Source organism: Musa acuminata, chromosome BXJ2-11 (assembly GCF_036884655.1).
Source record: "Musa acuminata AAA Group cultivar baxijiao chromosome BXJ2-11, Cavendish_Baxijiao_AAA, whole genome shotgun sequence".
NCBI classification, from domain to species: domain Eukaryota; kingdom Viridiplantae; phylum Streptophyta; class Magnoliopsida; order Zingiberales; family Musaceae; genus Musa; species Musa acuminata.
This window is the reverse complement of record NC_088348.1, coordinates 28,565,004-28,584,244: the sequence shown is the minus strand read 5'-3', so window position 1 is coordinate 28,584,244 and position 19,241 is coordinate 28,565,004. Positions and strand designations below refer to the sequence as shown.

At 39.6% G+C, this 19,241-nt stretch overlaps 3 protein-coding genes across 8 annotated transcripts; 1 reads left to right on the top strand and 2 right to left on the bottom strand.

The window, feature by feature from the left end:
- The first annotated feature begins 266 nt into the window (after positions 1-266).
- On the top strand, positions 267-4,713 carry LOC135626652 (uncharacterized). 2 transcript variants are annotated; one of them, XR_010492395.1, is made up of 5 exons: positions 267-772; positions 1,663-2,377; positions 2,931-3,300; positions 3,933-4,306; positions 4,391-4,713. XR_010492395.1 is itself a non-coding variant. In XM_065132110.1 (4 exons), exons 1-4 carry the CDS (start codon positions 478-480, stop codon positions 3,981-3,983), a joined length of 1,431 nt encoding a protein of 476 aa, XP_064988182.1. In that variant the 5' UTR covers positions 267-477; the 3' UTR covers positions 3,984-4,713. The 2 variants fall into 2 exon arrangements, 1 of the variants encoding a protein (XP_064988182.1); XM_065132110.1 differs by having other exon boundaries at positions 3,933-4,713.
- A 2,595-nt stretch (positions 4,714-7,308) lies between these two features.
- LOC103971836 (zinc finger protein WIP3-like) lies at positions 7,309-9,058 on the bottom strand. The gene is made up of 2 exons (XM_009385970.3): positions 8,360-9,058; positions 7,309-8,119 (listed from the first exon to the last, which is right to left on the bottom strand). The coding sequence occupies exons 1-2, from the start codon at positions 8,912-8,914 to the stop codon at positions 7,700-7,702; spliced, it is 975 nt and encodes a 324-aa protein (XP_009384245.2). The 5' UTR covers positions 8,915-9,058; the 3' UTR covers positions 7,309-7,699.
- A 4,159-nt stretch (positions 9,059-13,217) lies between these two features.
- On the bottom strand, positions 13,218-18,746 carry LOC103971835 (F-box/LRR-repeat protein At1g67190). Of its 5 annotated transcripts, none has more exons than XM_018820924.2 (4): positions 18,509-18,728; positions 16,546-18,063; positions 15,853-15,953; positions 13,218-13,701 (listed from the first exon to the last, which is right to left on the bottom strand). In XM_018820924.2, the coding sequence occupies exon 2, from the start codon at positions 17,871-17,873 to the stop codon at positions 16,620-16,622; it is 1,254 nt and encodes a 417-aa protein (XP_018676469.1). In that variant the 5' UTR covers positions 17,874-18,063; positions 18,509-18,728; the 3' UTR covers positions 13,218-13,701; positions 15,853-15,953; positions 16,546-16,619. The 5 variants fall into 5 exon arrangements, with proteins under 5 accessions (XP_018676469.1, XP_018676470.1, XP_064988180.1 ...); XM_018820925.2 differs by having other exon boundaries at positions 15,853-15,949; XM_065132108.1 differs by having other exon boundaries at positions 15,853-15,930.
- Between the last annotated feature and the right edge of the window lie 495 nt (positions 18,747-19,241).

Here is a 19,241-nt window from a genome sequence, read left to right as displayed (position 1 = left end):
TCAATGAAATTGGTGGCAACCATTTTATTCTTAAACAACTTAGTGTTTTTGAAAACCAACTGTTAGATGGAAACTACGAATTGTAGTGAGAATGATATAAATATTTGGTAAGAATATAACGCGTATACCATAGTAAAATATAGAGTGGCAAATATGTTATTTTGGGATTAAGGAGGGGCACATACGTAAAGCTCCCGTCGTTGTTGTCGCCATTGGCTTCCCGATCGAATCCCACCACCACGTCTTTTTCTATTCCAATAAAACGCTCCACCCGGCATTTAGGTTCCGACCTCCCCCGAATCATTACGTCTCTTCCTCTCTGCCTCTTCCACCGCGATCCCGTCTTCCGATCCCAGATCCTTGCCTTCGATCCGTTGCCTTCTCTCTCCTGGTTCGCCATGGAGTTTCCGATTATTAGGATTAGGGTTCCGCTTGGTCTCCGCAAACCCTAGTGGACCCCTTTCCGCTTCCCCCGCCATGGAGGGCTCAGCGGACGGCTCCGGAGCCCCGGACTCGTGGGAGATGGTGGATCTCGACGCCAGCATGAGCCGGCTGCTCCTCTCCTCCAAGAAGAGCCCGGCCTCCTCGCCGCCGCCGGACGCCCCGGAGGAAGAGGAGGAGGAGGAGGAGGAGGAGGCGGTGGCGGCGTTGGGGCTGTCGCGGTCTTCATCTGATACCTCCGAGCGAGTTGCCGGCGTGCCGGTGGATGCCGTGAGCCAGGTGGATCAGTTCCTTCGCGAGGCTTTGGAGAAGCCCCGGGAGCGCTTAGCAAGTGAGCTTCTTGGTCTTCGTTACTAATTCGTTGCCCTTTTTCTTGAATTTGGTGTTGTTTCTAGCTATCTTACGTTTCTTCAGCTGGAATATATCCGATTGTGTCTAATGTAATATAAATTTGATGGAGCTACTTCCGCTGCTATGAGATGTTTGTTAGATTAAATATGTGCGGGTAAAGAAGCAAAAGAAAAGAACTTCTAGTTACAAAAGTAGTTTTTCTCTTATTTTATGGATACAAATTCTTTAAGCAAGACCAGATAGTCTAGTCTGCTATACAGAACGAGTGCCTCGGGTACAAATTCCTTAAGAATCGTATTATTTGGCTTATTAAATCAATGACTACTATACAAAAGATCGGCTACTATTCAAATGTCTCGGATGGCTATTTTGAATTAATGTTTTGTTGTTGAAAATAGATTCTTGCATCAAAAAACTTAGAAAACAAATGTAAACTGTGTGATTCTCCTTTCTATTATGGACACTATTCATCATCTTTAGATATTTTCTTCTTTTATCAACTTCTTGATCTGATTGTTTGTGGTTAAGAACGTTCAATAATTGGTTTATAGGTTTAACACGTCAAATACTTTGAGTTCTTTGGAAAGAAATGCAGATATTATGTTATGTAGGCTTACAAAAGGTTCTTTTTGTTGCTGATTTCTGGCCCGACTCCAGTAATGCACTGTATAACATCATAATCAGTTATACTACACATCGATTTATCACGTAATTTTCTTATGTTTTCATTTGAAGTATCTTGTGAATTTCTCATGTTTTTCATGAAATGGAACATACTTTCATCAGATATTGTTTTTCCTTTGATGTCTTTGATATATTTCTTTTGTTTAATTGCCTGGGATTTTGGTTAAGAATGTATGTTTTGTTCAGTTTTGAGGATGGAGCAAGATATTGTGAAGTTCATCCATGATCCTACTCAACAGCAACTGGAATTTCAGACACTTCCAAATTCCTACCTACGACTTGCAGCACACCGTGTGGCACAACATTATTACCTCCAATCATTTGCCATACTAGACAATAGCCTGCCAGATGGATCTGGTTCTCGAATTTTGCTGCGTAAAACTTCTACTAATTGTCGGATGCCTCCAGTTCGTCTTGCAGATATTCCTGTCAATCTGCCACAAGAAGATGGCAGTGTTGTGCTTAAGGTTGCAATCAAGCAAAGGCCTCAGAAGCACTCACAAAATATGGGCAATGCAAATATTCACTCTTCGAAAACTAATTATCAAAAGAGTGTTGAAGAAAGAAAAGAAGAGTATAATCGAGCAAGAGCACGTATATTCAACAGTAAGGACAGCAGTAGCTCAATATCAGATCCAGAGGATGAAGTAAAATTACCTGACACACTCCAAGAATGTTCCTTTATATCTGCAAGGACCGATGAAAAATCTGTAATGAAAGCATCCGAAAATTATCTTGGGAGGAGTTTTAGTGATTCTTCTTCATGTAGCAGCAGATTCAATAAAAGTAAGATAGAGAAAGGGCCTGTTGTTGGCAGACACAAAGCAAACAGTAGAGTAGCCATTTTCCGGGACCGTGAGATTGATTGTAAGGATCCTGACTATGATAGGAGTTATGAGAGGTAAATCTCTTTTCTAATTTCTGGGTTATTTATTTGCCCAATGACAAGGAAAACAACCATCTTTTTTGCTACAAGATTCCATCAAGAAAGAAACTTCTTTGGAAGAATTTTTTAACGTCTAAATGATAGCTTGCTGCTTAATCATTCTAAACAGTTATCCGGCTATGGCATTTCTTTTGGCGTTGAACAACAGATTTTTGCATGTTTTTATAACGATATTAGAGTTTTAAACCTGATCAATATCTTTTTGTCTCGTGTAGTACTACGTGGTTGCACTTTTTAAAGCTGTATTTTTGTTATAAAATAATATGGCAATACTACCAATTGTGGTATTATAATAAAAGCTGATTTTTTTTTTGCAAAAGTAGTAAAAACTTGATTACCAGTAAGCTTTATTTTTTTATTTTATGTTTTAATTCTGGCAGTTGCTTGCCAAGAAATGCATTTTGCTTGTTTATAGTCTTTTCTGCAACGGCAATGATTTGCCCTTTGTCTACTTCATGTTACATATGCTTGCGTCTCCTAATTGCTGGGTTACTGTGTCTATTCTCAGGTACATGCAACGATTTGATCCTGGATTTGGATTCAATGGTGGACCTTACACTATGCCGCCACTATATTCTCCAACTGTTAATTACAATACAGAATTCCCACAGCTTGGATCCGGTCATAGGGGTCAAGTTCCTGTGGACCATCAACCTCGGCCCATTCCTCCGCACCTACATGGACCTTGGTTACCACCTTCAGCACCCACAGCGATGAACTATGGTCCACCAGAAGGCATGATACCAGCATTTAGTTCCAATCATGTTCGTGGTCACTCCAACACACCAGTCTATGTGCATTCATCTCAGTTTTCTGTGCCTCCACGTCCTGGAATGTCTTTCCCTCCTCCTGATGGACACATTCAAAATTTTTCCCAGGTTTTCATCTTGCCATTTTTATCTTTCTTTTTTTCCTTTTTTTTTTTAAATCTAGGGCATGATTTTGATGCTTGTGAAATATGATCAGTCTTGTATCTCCCACTTTGGGAATTTGGTTATTGATGTTATATCAGGATTTAATTTTTCAATTTTTTTTTAATTTGTCTCAGAAGAATTGACCCACCAAGAAAATGATCATCTCGAATGAAGAGCTAGATCTTGTTACTGGTGGATGCTTTAAATTCGAAAAAAATGAAAAAAGAAAAAACTCTATATATCTTGATCATAATATGGTTTTTCAATCTGTTATTTCCAAGTAGCATGGACATAAAGTTTAAAATTGATAGTGATGATTACAATTTTCTATGAATTTCTTTTTATAAAATTTGGTGATGGAGCTAATACAAGATGATAACTAAAACTCAACAGAGATGCTCATTGATAAAGTAAGGAGTGAGGATCCTGATTTCATTATAGTAAAAAATCAGGGAAATTTTTCCTCCCACTATTGAACAGACCTCTAGGACATTTGATTAAACATCATAGATGTTGCATTATGTCATTTCATTTTTGTGGCTTTTGGTTAATTTGTTTCTAATTGATATTTCTCTTACCTGATGTTGGGTTTGCAGACTCACCAGCAGCAACATGATGCATGTTTTGGATTAGCCCGGCCCCGTTAAGGGGCCTGGGCATCGCCTGCACCTGCCAGCAAGAGCTCTGAGCTCGATGATGTGATGCCATAATTCCTGTTCTATGATTGATTTGCTGGCAGGAGAATAGCAGGCAAGTGGGACCGAGACTGGCTGGGCAGTGCGCGTCATTGGTCGAACTTAGCAGCCCTGGACATTCTCCGATATTTTGATGCTTCGTGCACATCAGATGCTGGATGGCATCTAGTTACCAATGCTCTTGATCCTTGTGCAGGATACAAAATCCTATTTTGTGCATACAGAAGTGGAAGGAAAAGTTTACAGATGGGATGTAAGCACTTGGTAGAATGAAGGTTTGATTCAAACAGTTTGTGCTTCTGGCTTCTTGATGTTGTCTCTTAGGTCTCTAACATGGCTTCCATGTTTTGTCTCTGCAGAAGCGCCATGGTTTAGCACCTTCTCCTTTAGATGATAGTAATCCTTGGCTGAATAATGCTCTTTCTGTAGTGAATATGGTCAATGAAGTGTAGAAAACTTCATGTTGCTTTCTTCATCTGTGTGTGTGTTCTATCGTTTAGCTTCTTTACCAGTTCCCCTCACACTTGGTTTGTGACGTAACCGAGCAACCATTTTTGATATATTTATTGTTTTCCTGTAAGATGTAATACAACCTACCTGTCTGATGGATATATCATTATGATACTTTGGCTGTATAGCTTGTTGCCTAATTTTATGGTAATAAGTCTTTTCCTTTGTTTTACTGTTTTATATCAATAACACCTGGTGGAAGGTTATCTTTGAAAATATATTTATATTTTTAACATGTGGTTGGAGAAAGAGATCTGAGTGGATGTGAAACTATGGAATGCTTTGAATATTTGATAAATAAAAAATATATTTTAAATGTGTATTAAGATAAGTTTGTTTGTTTAAATTGTATTTCACCTTCTGATAGTATCCTTGGCTGAATAATGCTCTTTAAGATAGGTATTATTTGATAAAATTATATTTCACCTTCTTGATAGATAGTCTCCTTGGCTGAATAATGCTCTTTCTGCAGTGAATGTGGTCAATGAAGAGTAGTGTTCATCTATGTGTGTGTTCTTTTGTTTAGCTTTACCAGTTTAGTCTGTGATGTTGCTGAGCAACCAGTTCTGATATATTTGTTGTTTTCCTGCATGCCTGTCTGATGGATGCATACTTTGGCTGTATAGCTTGTTGCCTCATTTTATCGTATATCAATAAGTCTTTGTTTTTTTGTTTATTATTTTATATCAATAATAAAAAGGGGTGGAAGGATGTACTGAGGTTATATTTGCGAACATATTTATTTTTTTTAATGTATAATTGAGGAAAGAGATAGAAATATTTCAATTGTTTGGTTTTAAACAATGGATTAAAAATTATATTTTACAGATGTATTAAGGTAAGTGTGGTTCAGTAATTGAATGTTTTATAATAAATTTATTGTTTTTTTTATTTTATTTAAAGTGAATATATTATTAGTATGTAAGTATTTTCAATATAGTAATTAGAAAAAAAAAAAGTGTATCAAATATTAATTCATAATTCAAATGAGCATTGGGTCCATAATAATATATATTTCAAATATGTTTTCAACTGTACCTCTCTAATTTTTATAGATGTTATTCTGTCGTACATACTGTATGCATAAGATCAGAAACACCTTCCTTGAGCCATTCCCACCACATTAGTGCACATCTACGTTGGATAATCCTCACTGGGATGCACAGTAGATCCTAATATATTTGGCCCGAAGCATGCAATTATTATTCTGATGTCATGTCATAATCATCATCTTGGTTTCTTGTTTGACGTGTAACAAACCAGATGGGGACATAAAGCCGGGAGCAGCAAATCAGCTGGATAAATGGCCGCTGGAACCTTTGTGACCGACTCTTCCGTAGCTCTCGAGTCGCTTCGTTTCCGGTTCGATCTATTCGCTTGTGCCAACAACATTTCCCAACTTCTGTTTTCTTTCCTATAACTCCGATTCTCTTCTGTACGAGGTTCCAACCCGACCGATCCTTTGGTATCAGAGCAGCCACACACACACACACACTGTTCTTCCTCCCAACTCGACAGAAACCATCGACGGTGGGAACCGGGAACGGAATACGAGACTCTCGTCGTGCAAAGAACAGGTAGAATATGATGGTCCTTCCGTGGCCGGTGAGAAAGGAACATTTCTTTGTTGACAATTTGCTCCCCGACAAAGCTTGGTGGTGGTGCGTTTCCTCATCATGTCCGTTCTTTTCTCCCCTACACAAACATGCCCTTCTCGTTCCACACAACCATTGTACGTTTACTCACAGTGCATTGATGATCTCCTGCTCCTTTTTCCACCTGCTCTGTGTGTGTTTTCGTGTACAACAATGGCTGGCTGGTGGTGGGTTTGTTAGGGAACTTTTCTTTGCTATGATAGCCTCAAAGTTGGACTTTGCAAAAGAAAGAGGCTACTTAGACTTTGAAAAGGAAGATAGATTGTGTAGCTTGCTACGAAATAATTCATATGTGAAGATGGACCAAAGATGTCGACTTTATATATATATATATATAGTCGACTCGTAGCGTAAGATTCATCCGATTTTATTCATTTTCTAAGCATTATCACATTCGAAAAATTAAAAAAAGACTTCTCGATAGGACATGAAATTTGATCGAGTAAGAAATTTTCTTAGTCTGATTTCTAAGCGTTATCACATCCGAAAGATTAAAGAAATACTTCTCAATAGGATGTGTAACTCGATTGAGAAAGAATTTTTCACAAAAGGTAAGACACTCTTATCATATGTCTATTATTATTTATGGTATTCAACATGATATCTCCGATGATCAAGTCAACTTTGATTTATTAGTTATGGATGAAAAATGCATGTAAATAGTTTAATGAGAAAAGATATATAGAGAAATTGTTTCATGGAATGTTAGCTTTGTAATCTTGAGAGAGTATACTCTCTTTAGATGTTATGCTAATATAGCATGTCAAATAGGCTTTTTATAATTTTTAAAAATTGATTTCGTGTTCGATAAGCATTGACTGACTCCACATATCGACTCTCAATTGACCAAAAATAATAATCATATCAAAGAGCTTTTACGTTACATCGGAGTCCAAACCATTTTATACGATAGCCTCGCGACTTCGACTCGATGTTGAATTCTTTTAAAACTATTAACATATTTATGATATAAGCGATTAAGGTTTGAATTATGAAAACTATTAACATATTTATGATACGAGCGAAAGAATAAGGTTTGAATCATGAAAACAATCTCTCTTTCTCTCTCTCTCTCTCTCTCTTGGTGTAAATGTGGTAAGACACATCCAACATGATCAATTTCCCCCAAGCTCATATTCCTTGGAATTCTCAAGCATACTCGTGCAACATTTTCTCTGTTTATCTTGGGACCAAATCTATTATCAGATTTCCATGTTTAACCAGCATTACAGCACATCAAGAACATCACACGAAAAACTAGATGAGATACCATCAAACGCGGTAGATGTATGATCGATTACCTACGTTTCTCGATGCATCTTGATATCTCTTATTCATCGACCAAACCACCAATCTTGTAATAGCTCTACTACTGCTGCTTCTCATGCTCGGCAACAAACCACTCCCTCCGCCTTCCATCCTCCGGCGGCGGTGCCGAAGAAGAAGACATCACAAGAGTTTTTTGTTCCTGAGCACGAGAGAGCACTCCGCATACATCCGTCTTTACTCCACCGATCGAACTCGATCGGCTTCTCGAGAAGCGTCACGGGAGGTGAAGCAAGCCGCATGGCCATTCCCGAACGACCTGACGTGGTCGTTGAGCGAGCGCTTGTGCTTGAAGTCGGAGCCACAGGAGCACAGCCACAGCTTGCCGCAGTTCTTCTCGTGGGTCCTCCAGTCCCCTCTCACCGCGAAGGGCTTACTGCACTTGCGGCACGCGAAGGACTTGATGCCGTGCTTCCGCTTGTAGTGGGTCTGAAGCGTTCGGAAGTCCTTCAATGGCTTCGCCCGTGGGTGGTCGATGCTGTTCTTGCACCCGCGGGCACAGCAGTAGCATGGAAGCTTCAGCATCGCCATGGGTTGCGCTCCTTTGAGCGATTCTGGTCCCTTCCTGTACTCCGGTCCGTGCCCCCACATATGCATCTAATCCAATCCAACCATATCAAACACAAGAGAGAGAGAGAGAGAGAGAGCGAGAGAGAGAGAGAGTCGAAGCAAAATATACGATCACAAATCTCAAGATGCATTCGTTTGTGTGTTCGGTGCCGAGGACTCGAAGGAACAGACAAAAGGTGTGAGGGAACAATAAAGCCATGTCAGGTGATGGAAGAGAAGAAGAAGAAGCTGACGGAAACATGAGTAGATGAGGACGAAGAGCCTGACCTGTAGATTGTTATACCTATTGAAGGTCTTGTTGCACACGGAACAAGCAAACTTCTCCAGCCCTATCAGGATTTGAGCTGCTGTAGGGATCCAATACCTGCTCTCACTGCCAAAACAGCTGCTCCTCACTGATTCCTCCGACTCCTCCTTCCGGTGTTCTTCCTTCTTACACATCAACAACCTGCTCTTCTCCTCGTCCAAATCTTCGGAAGCGCCACCAGGCAATCCGATGTTCAGGGCCGTGCTGACGTCGTCTCGGGCTCCTTTGTGCTCCTCTTTGATGTGCTTCTCATCATCCTCAAGCCTGCTCAGCAGAGGCAAGCACCGCAGTCCTTGTGACGGGAGATGATCTTGTTGAAGCACCATTTCTTGGTCTTGCTGTGGCGGCGTGGAAGAGGAGGAAGAAGACGAAGACGATGATGATGATGAGGAGGAGGAGGAGGAGGCGGAGGAGGAAGAAGAGGAGGGTGGTGTCTTGAGCCACTGACACAAGGGAGGAGATTGGAAGCAGAAGCCAAAGGATGATTCATCCACAGGGCAGTCTCTCAGGCCCATCTTCCAAGAGAACTCACTCAGTTAGGTCTCCTCAAAGGGAGGTAGAAGAAAGAAGGATCTGTTCCTTTTGTCAAGGCATGCATGTGGTGTTTGGTCCTCTCCAAGTCAATCTTTGATGGTTGCTGACTGCATCAAGCAGAATAGAATGTCATCCACTGAATCACATCAACCCTAAACTCTATAATATATTAGTGATTGCTAAGTATTTCCAATTCTTAGAATGAAATTGGAGTGCTTACATAATACTTTATAAACACTCCATGCAGAACATCTTCTTGATACGAGAAAATATAATTTTTCTTCGAGATTTATGTGAGATAATATATATCAAATTTATATTTGTATTTGGAATAACAAGTGAAATTTCTTTTTTTTATTTTAATTATTCTTTTTTTTCAATAAGGACAAAAACAAAAGAATATTAAATTTTATGTTTGCTATCTTTGATTTACATTTTATTATTAGTACCAAAGTATTCATCTCCAAAAATATTTGTGCCGGGTTTACCTTTTTCTTGGTCAAAGGCTTTTTTAGGAACAAACTTTCCTATTGTTGATTTCTCCGTCCATACCCCGTATTACCTCTTATAATTAGTTATCTTTAGTATTTCGATCTCTATATTTTTAAAAGTTATATTGGATCTTTATATTTATGAAGTGAAATATTTATTCATGTTTCTCCTCATACTGTCGACTTTACTGGTAGAAATATCGTAGGGTTTCCACTAAGTATGTACTGACTTTGCCTCACTTCGATACTGTTAGGATCAATAGCACTAAGAGGGGGAGGGGGGGGGGGGGGCGGCGGTGGATGGGGTGAATTAGTGCAGCGGATAAAAACGTCAACTTTGTCAAATCTCACGTACGATAAAAATCGTTTCCGACGTAAAACCGATTTCGAAAACTTAACTTGAAAACATACGTAAATGTATTGAAGGCAGTAAGCTATTGAAGGGGTTTGTAGTAAAGTAATAGCAGGAAATAAAATGCAAACCAGAGAAGACGGGAGTTTATAGTGGTTCGGTCAATCGTGACCTACATCCACTTTCAGCTTCCTCCTCCGACGAGGTCACCGACGTCCACTAGAGGCCTTCCTTCAATAGGCGAAGGCCAACCACCCTTTTATAGTTTCACTCCTTTTGACGGGCTTAGGAGACAACCCTTACAAAATTTCTCTCCTCTCTTGAAAGATGAAAACTTAGAAGAAAAGAGGGAGGAGAACTTCTAGCCTTTATAACACTTTTGAGCTCTAAAATCATAGAGTAAGATCAAGCTTTCGGTGTCTTTGGTTGCCCTTTCATTGCTGAAAGGGTGGGGTATTTATAGGCCCCAAACCAGCCTTTGGTTGCCTGATTGGGGCGATTGCACCGCCTAGCAAAGCTCGGAGACTGAGCCTCTGGGCAGTACCACCTCCTGTCAGGGGCGGTTGCACCGCTTAGCAGAGCTCAGAGACTAAGCCTCTGGGCGGTGCTACCGCCCGACAGGGGCGGTTGCACCGCCCAGTCTCGCTCGGAGACTGAGCCCAAGCGGTGCCACCGCCTGACTGGGGCGATTGCACCGCTTGGCAGAGCTCGGAGACCGAGCTCAAGCGGTTCCACCGCCCAGCCTAGCTCGGAGACTGAGCCTTGGGCGGTGCCATCGTTGGCCAAGAAATCTGGGTCTGAATGGGCTGATCCATTCGGCCCAATTTGGGTCTGTTAAGGGCCCAATGGCCCCAAGATTAAGTTAATGGGATCACCTCCCATTTCTAATTTAATCATCGTGCTAACTACGATATTTCTTAAGACATTTACTGCAACTTGTTCCGGTGCGTTAATCGCTTCTTCTGGTGAGCTTCCGGCGAACTTCCGTCGATCATCCGATGAACCCTAGGTGATGCTCTTGTGGACTTCCGGCAAACTCCTGGATTTGCGACGATCCACTTGGCGAGTTTCGACGGGCTTCTTTTGGCAAGCTCCTCGACTTCTCGGATTTGTTCCCGCAGAACCTCCGACGACCGTCCGGACTTCCGTTGAACTCTCGAACTCCCAACATGATCATAGTCTTGACTCCGGCGCAACTCCTGCTGCATGTCTTATTTCCATCGTAGTTAATCCTATACATGTAAAACAAAACTTCGATCGAGACAATTAATCCTAAAGCAATTAATCAAGTTGTCCGGCATATCATTGGTTCTTCGACGCTTCGTCTGATTCTTCGGCACATCGTCCTCTTCTGCGGCCTATTGCCCAATCGGCCAATTGACTCCGCAACTCCGATATCCTTGGCGCAATACCCGCTCTTCTTGGCCCGATGCCTGAGTCCACGGCCCGAAGCCTTTTATCGATACGTCGACCGATCCACCGGCCCGACGTCCAATATTCTGACATGTTCCTCCGGCACAACATGATTTTTCCTGCGTTAATTGTCTTATCCTGATCGAAGCATCCTACGTCACTCAAAACACGGATTAAAACATAAACATAATTATCAATTAGTTTCATCGTCAAAATACGAGTTTCAACAGATACCACTGAACATGTTTGGTATTTTCATCATTAGAGTCGAAGAAACGAAGAGAAACGAGATTAAATATTTCACTTTTGTAAGTATAGGGATCCCAATATAATCTTTCAAAGTGTAAGGATCGATGATACTAAATACAATTAATTATAGAAAGTAATATATAATTAGCTCCGATAACTCTTTCTCGAATACGTAACACATAAACAACTAACTTCTCATGAATATGCATCAACTTCTTAATTGCTCTCGGATAATCAACCATCACTTTTTAGTACTGGTCTTAATCATGTCAACCCTAACCATTAACTAAAAACGAATCATGAAAAATCATTAATAATAGAAAAATTAAGAAAGAAATTAATGAGTCAAAACTTCCAACCCACTAATTATCCAAGCTGATTTTATCATTGTCTATGAGTCTCGGATCATTCTTTTTTATGTTTACATATAAATCGAAATCGAAAGTATACTTAAGAGATGGCTAAGTGAATCTAATCAAACCAACACGGAGGAGATTTGAGATGAGCCAATCAACCTAATCTACCTTAAACCTAACATAATGCAGAGATCGATTAATGTCCATAAAGTCGCATCTAAATTGCATGGGCTGTTCGACAGACACAAAGCTAAAAGATAGCGATGACCAACTTCATTACTGCTCATCAATAAGTCTGGTGGGAGTGACATCACAGGGATATGGAGATCGTGCTCGATGACATCCTTGTCCAAAGTGCATTCAAATCAGCAGGCAAATCATATTTAAATGGCCACTGGTTGGGTCTGCCAAACCCCATTGATGAGCTGTTGACCAACATCTTGTCATCAACAAGGAAAAACAAATAAATAAATAGAGAGAGAGAGAGAGAGAGAGAGAGAGAATTTGGTTTTATCTTTGAAGGGAATAATAGATCAAACGAGAGCAAATGTGATCGAACATTCAAGTCAATCTACTTTCAGTTTTGACTTTTTGAAAGCACTTTAAATTGTTTGGTCAAAGAAGGGCAGTGGGAATAGAAAGACACGGCGGAAGAAAAAAGGTGCGTCAATCTTTTTCCGATGATGACTGCCTCTCTCTCCACTTTATGACGGCTCAACTTTCTACCTTCGTCGCTTTGTTTTCACATACGCGCTTGCATCGCTCGCTGCAATAAATGCATCTTCTATGCGCATTTCGATGAGGAGGCTAACTAGAAATGGCAACGGACAGAATACCAATCAACTCTATCCTGATGAGTCCTAATCCCGACCAACTTGCTCGGATATCTCGACCCAATTCTTTAGGATCATCTTAAAAATGATATAGGTTCGAATTAGTTAATATATTATTGTGTAGGTAATAGATCTTAGATTTGTATTCATACGGTATATATGTCATTTAATGTACTATTTTTTTATTAAAAAATATAAGTAATTTTTTTTATGAAGTTCATACTACTATTCAAAATTGAATTTGATTTTATTAAAGTAGGTCATGAATTCGAATCATATATTTATTTTTTTAATATTTAGTTAAGGAAGATATTAACTGGTTTATTAGTTTATCGATAAGAAAAATATTCACGACCCAACCCAAGTTTTAACTAACTTGAACGGAAGTAAACCCGAGTCGAGTTGACGGAGACATCCTCAACATCTTTCCCTATCATTTATAAAAGTTTTGATTATTGATAATATGATGTTAAGATCAAATTATATATTCATCACTTATCTTAAAAAAAAAAATTTATTTTGCATGGAATTAGCAGGTGACCAATCAAAAAATAAGTACTGTAGTCCTGTCTAGATAGTACCCATTATCATTCCACAATTGGCTTTTTGCCCAAATTGAAAACTTGCCCATCAGAAGCCTGGTGTGCATATTTCTACAACAAAAAAAACTTGATTGTTGCTTAAACATAGAACTTGAAGCAAAAGAAAACAAATATGGGGAAGAGTGACCCAAAGTTTGGTGAAGAGTTTAGCGGCACAAGGATCAAAGGATCAAAAAGAGTTTGGTGAAGAGTCTTGTGATACATCAGAATAACTGGAACACCAAGAATAAGCATGTTCAACTCCCAACAGCTTACTACCCAGAGCATGTTCTTCCAAGATTTGGGTTCCCAGGCTAGATGCTATGCTTGTGTTGATCTACTCGATGATCCCAATTGAAGCTATGATGAAGGGACGAAGTCCAACCTTCCATTAGCATCCCAAGTTATAACACAATTTGGTCGGCATCGCTATTCTCTTCGAAGCTAATGCAGATGTTGTTCACCTCCAGCTAATCATGTTGGCCTCACCAGTCTGCATGATGTAGTGAAAAATATCAGGACTGGTCAGTAGTTGTATCATCATGAATAAATCAGAAAGCAAATTGGTACAACATTTTTCTTATGTACTTAAACAGCATTTTCAGAATGCCAGAAACTGATGAAGTGAACCATTCAAGAAGAAGCAACAGAGTAGAGCACACAATATCCGGTACTCGTAGGTAGGCACCTAATATTTGTCAGTCTGATTGTATGAACAAACGTAAAATTGACCTAGTATCTACCAGGAAAGATTGAAACTCAGACATGTGTATATAAATAAACAAATGTTGACCAAAAGGTTCGATGTTGGACTTGGAACATAATCTCAGACATCCATTAAAGGGCCTGCAAGTTGACTAATAACTTCATGCTCCCAGATTCCTGATTCCTCCTGATATGTCATCAGGTTGGTTCAGATCAAGCGTCTTATCAGGGTATGCTGACACGCCGACGGTTGTTAATGTGTGCTTGCACATGCATACATACACAAACAAACAGAAACCAGCATATAACCAAAACATTAATTCTATATCCCTTGGTTAACAAGAAAACCATCATCGCCTTTTCTTTTGTTTTCCTTAGTACATTGTTCCAAGCAAAATGTTCTTCAGAACAAGATCTACTTGAGCTCCTTTGAACCTGTTGCTGTTCCTAACTTATTAGTAAGCTACATAGATTATCCTGGTGTTCAAGTTACACCCATGAATGTGAAATAGAAATATCCTAGGTAAAGAAGCCAGCAATCAGGGGTGAAAGTAGATCAAACAATATCATTCCATATTTGATCTGTATAACAATACAATATCAAACCATAATGTTCCAACTACTTGGGTTTGGCCACAAGGAATTTTTGCTGCCATTGAGCATATTTGTTTATGTGTCCAATCATTTAATAGCATTTGTATCGAAATGATCAAACCAATCCATTTATAAGTCTCTGACACTTCCAACCCAGAATATAAGTATATGATAAATTAAGAAAAATAGAAAGAAAATGCAAGAAGACGTGTTAGTTCCATATCCTCCATGTCAAAGGACAAGTGAAAAGCAAAGGGGAAAATTCAGATCCAAGATCAAATTTGTAGAGTGTTGGTCATTCTTATTGAAGGAAATTAAATTTATCTCATTGATACATGTAATAAACTTTGCACTGGTGTGAATAGTTATGCAAATTCTACAGTTGAAATAACCAAGAACCATAAACTTTTGTTAGCACCACACGTTTAAAAATTTTCAAGGAAATTACATGCCAATATCAAAAGCTCACTGCCTGGCGTATTAAATAAACAAGATATAAAAGCAAGTTCAGTTTACAGAATAAGCGAGTCAACTCAACCAAGAAATACTGCCACCAAGCATGTCAACTCAATCCCCTAAAGTCAACTTATGGTGATCTGCTAGGAGATGAAAATAGGGAGAAATGGCATGTCACTACCCCATACAAGATGGTGGATACTTTTGAAACAATGATTATCTCAGCTAAGGAGAACCATCTTAAACAATTAAATTTGGATAAGCCAGGGTTCATATGTATGATCCTATGACAAGTCAATTGCTGGATATCTAAGAAATTATAAGACGCCAGGACACTTGTAGACTCCTATCAAGCAACATATTAGGATTGTCCGTCCTCATTGTGAGCTCGGATCTCCATCCTAAGCCGGTAATGTCACTCAGCCAGCAAGATCACGAGATAGTTGCAGTGGAAGAAACCGATCATATTAGGTTCATGGGGATGTAAGATATCACTTTTATGATCTCACAGCATGATGAGTCTTTGCAGTAAAGGACTAAGGCGCCAAGTCTAAAGAAAGTGTACTTAAAAAGTGTTGCCAAAAATGAGCTTATCACACCAGCATCAGAAAATCCAAGCCCCTCAAACATTTAAAATAATATATAGTTGTAATTTAGTTGGTTTCCCGGTCTAAATAACAAAATCATAATAACAAAAGTGCTACATGGTAGATATCTCACGGCAGTAAAGTTTTCTTTTCTATTGTTAGAACACAATTATCAAGGATCATACATTTGCCATCAATTCATTTCAATTACAAACTTTGATCAGCTTAGTATCTTGTTATGTACTGAAACTAAGTAGAAAATCCAATGAACCACTAACAAGAAGTAACAAACAACCACTCACTTCATAGCTATCTTGAACTCTGCAGCTTCACTCAAGTGCTAAATCAGATGATTATTTCCACTATGGAATGTACCGGCCCTGCAGTGAAAATTTCAAACTACCTACCGGCTTAATTAATAATAGTGATATAGGATATGACAACTACTATAAATCAGTCATTTTGTTCAATTTAAGAAGTTAAATAAAGAAGGGAAAGAAAAGGACAAAAAGGAAAGGAAAGAAAATCAAGGAATTATAAAAAATATTAAAAGGTAACTATATGTTTTTCAGTCAACAGGCAACATCAAGTGGTAATCACTGCTTCAAAGAAAGACTGATCATATTTGCATGACATTCATGCTACATAAAGTTCCATGATGCATATCTAAAAGGAGCTAGATAGTTCATTTCTATGACATCATGACAACACCCTTGTATGCCAAAACAATTACATGAAACATTAAAAACAATCTCGGACATAATATCTGATTCCTATATTTAAAGCACATTCCCAAAAGGCAATAAAGAGTTTGAAGTGTAAAAAAAAAGAATTATGCAAAATAATGAAAGAAATTGGTGATTATATTCAGCAAATATTGATTCTATACAGTCATACTCTCACCAAAATTAAGTTCTTTACAAGAGTTTATGCTCTCAATTTGTCTTATGTGGCAAAAATGTTTCCAACCATGACAAGAGGATATTACATTTTACCTGCTGTCTGATGCAACTGACAAGAATAGCTCAAGATTAGAATATCCGAACCCTTGCAGTGACTTGTGAAAAAATCACTCATACTCAAACTGCACATCGACCTGAATATATTTCCTCATAAGACAAACTATAAATGAGGTAAAATTGGCCAACATCTGACGTTCTTCGCGAGTTTTAGTCTCAGAAAGGGCACCATGGATGACTAATTTCTTGAGGTTTGGGCATCTTTCAATTATCCCAAAAACCCAATGTCCAAAATGCTCGCTTATTACAGTCCATCCCAGTTCTAGTACGTCCACATTTTCCAATGGTGAGGAGCCTTGTAATCCATAATGGAGCAGTCCATCCCTTATCTCATAACTTAACGAGAGGTGCTTAAGCTGTGGGAATGAAACAGCAATAGATTCTGAATCAATAACCTCATCCTCATCATCAAACACTACTCCCCAGAGCCTGAGTTTTCTCAGTTTAGATGCTCTAGATATCATTTGGTAGAATTTGGGCCACATGATCATGAAGTTACTAACGTCTACAACCTGTAGATGGTCCATGCTCTCACCAATATCCAAATGAGTGACACTAACATCATCAATCTTCAAATGCTTTAAAGTACCTTTTCCAATAAGCTCGAAAAAATCAAGGTTTAGGGCATTTAGGTGCAAGCTCTCAAGATTATCTGCCTCCAGAATAATCTTATCCACACCTATTGATTTGGCATATAAGCACTTCAACGTTTGACTGCTCAGCTCCATCGAAGACTGAGAATCTGAAGTGACAATTTCTAGAGCATCAAGAGTCAAAGACTCTATCCTTGGACAGGCAGCTAACAAGAGGCTCAGATCCAAGGCAGAGATACTAACATGTCTTAGAGAAAGGGATTTGAGGCAAGTAAGTCTCTGATAACTTGGTTCAACCCCAGTGATAGAATTATGATCCAAATCCAAAGCCTCCAGCTTCTGTCGACCACATTTCTCTAAAATGTTCACATTTGGCGTCGTGCGAACATTATATGATAGGCTCCGTAATGTTTCCCTGGTGTACATAAGCCACGCAATAACTGGAGCAGCAGCAAACTCATGTGCATTGTCCATATGAATTGAAAGACACTGCAATCCCATCGTTTGGAATATAGTCTGTGTTATGAGAATCTCCAGCTGCCTGGTTGTGATATCACGGGGCCAATCATCTGACCTGAAAGAAAGGGTATGAAGGTGTTTCCTGCAGGCTTCTCTCCATTTCCGGCAAGTGGCGGAAGCAACAACGACATCCCTAGCAGTTCCAATATGAGAAAGTATATTACCGATGACTTCCACAGGGAGGTGCTCCATAGACCACGAGAACAATGGGGAGAAACAATGACAAGTGCTCTAGCCCTCAAGAATTGATTTCATTCTATATAAACGAAACCAGATGCTAGAGGCTCGAACAGCCACTGCAAGAGTCGAATGATCTGAAAGCTGATAGACCGACTAAATTGTTAGGACGACAAAGAGAATCAAAACCCCTCATCTTCCTTTCCTGCAGCAGTTTTCAGAAGGACAATAAAACAATATCAATTAGTGAAATTTAACATATTTCATAATAAAAAACAAAAAATTCCTGTCGAATCCAAACAAAAACATAATTCCCTGCACGCAAATCAAATTGTTCTGCGGAACGCCTAATTGGAATATTACTCGGCAACTGATCCAAGATCTGCCTTTTCCAACAGTTGGATGAAATAACACATAGAATATTTCGGATTAATCGATCAAGAAACACGAAATGTCAACTCACAAGGGTTTAATCCCATCGGACGAGCACGGTAAATAGACATAAAAATAAGCTCGAAATCCAGTCATTAGGTCTCGACGACCGAAAATTCCCAATTATTTGAATTCGGAAAACCGACGCAACAGCCGACGAATCAACACGGAACAAGCAGAAAGAAACAAGAACGGGGCGGAAGGATCCACGGGCGTACCTTCCCGTCTCGCGTCAATCGATCGAACGATCGACGGAGAGCGTGGAGGAAAGGACCGATGGGACGAGAGTAGAGGAGGAGGAGGGCGATCTCAGATCCAAGGATGGGCGATTAATAGGGACGGGATCGTATCGAAAGAAACAAGCGACATGGGTGGGGCGGTTCCGACAGCGGAAGAGAGAGGAAGAGGTCAAACAGCGTTGAGTTTTTGGGTGGTCGTCTTCTATTATTCGCTCGCCCCCATCTCCTCCGGACGTGAGGGTTGGCACGTGAGGACCAATTGCGGGCCAACAGTTTGTAACTCGAAATCCTTCCCAAGTGCGAATTGGGGCCAATTGGGATTTGGCACGTCGCCAATCCACTGTCCGTGCTTATTGGGCTGCACGTGAGAGGATGGATTGTGATGCACGAGCGATTTGGGGCCTACTGGTAATTGGCACGTGTCACATCCACTGTACGTGCTTATTGGGCTGCACGTGAGAGGATGGATTGTGATGCACGAGCGAATTGGGGCCTATTGGCAATTGACTCGTCTCAGCCTAAATTTCTGCCTAATTGAGAGGGGCCGTCCCACAAATGTCAAATTGTAAAACATTAATTTGATGATAGCATATTAATATTTATTTAATAAATAAAAATTAAAAATTAATTTAGCCATGGTGTATAAAATTCATATATCATAAAAAATTTAAAATTTTCTTCGATAAATTTACACTTACAGTATTAGTGTAGT

Coding starts and splice junctions, on each gene's coding strand:
- LOC135626652 (XM_065132110.1), top strand. CDS start 478: ATGGAGGGCTCAGCGGACGGCTCCGGAGCCCCGGACTCGTGGGAGATG. Junction 773..1,662: donor GCCCCGGGAGCGCTTAGCAA/GTGAGCTTCTTG, acceptor TGTTTTGTTCAG/TTTTGAGGATGGAGCAAGAT. Junction 2,378..2,930: donor TATGATAGGAGTTATGAGAG/GTAAATCTCTTT, acceptor GTCTATTCTCAG/GTACATGCAACGATTTGATC.
- LOC103971835 (XM_009385969.3), bottom strand. CDS start 17,873: ATGGAGCACCTCCCTGTGGAAGTCATCGGTAATATACTTTCTCATATT.
- LOC103971836 (XM_009385970.3), bottom strand. CDS start 8,914: ATGGGCCTGAGAGACTGCCCTGTGGATGAATCATCCTTTGGCTTCTGC. Junction 8,120..8,359: donor ATAGGTATAACAATCTACAG/GTCAGGCTCTTC, acceptor GGATTGGATTAG/ATGCATATGTGGGGGCACGG.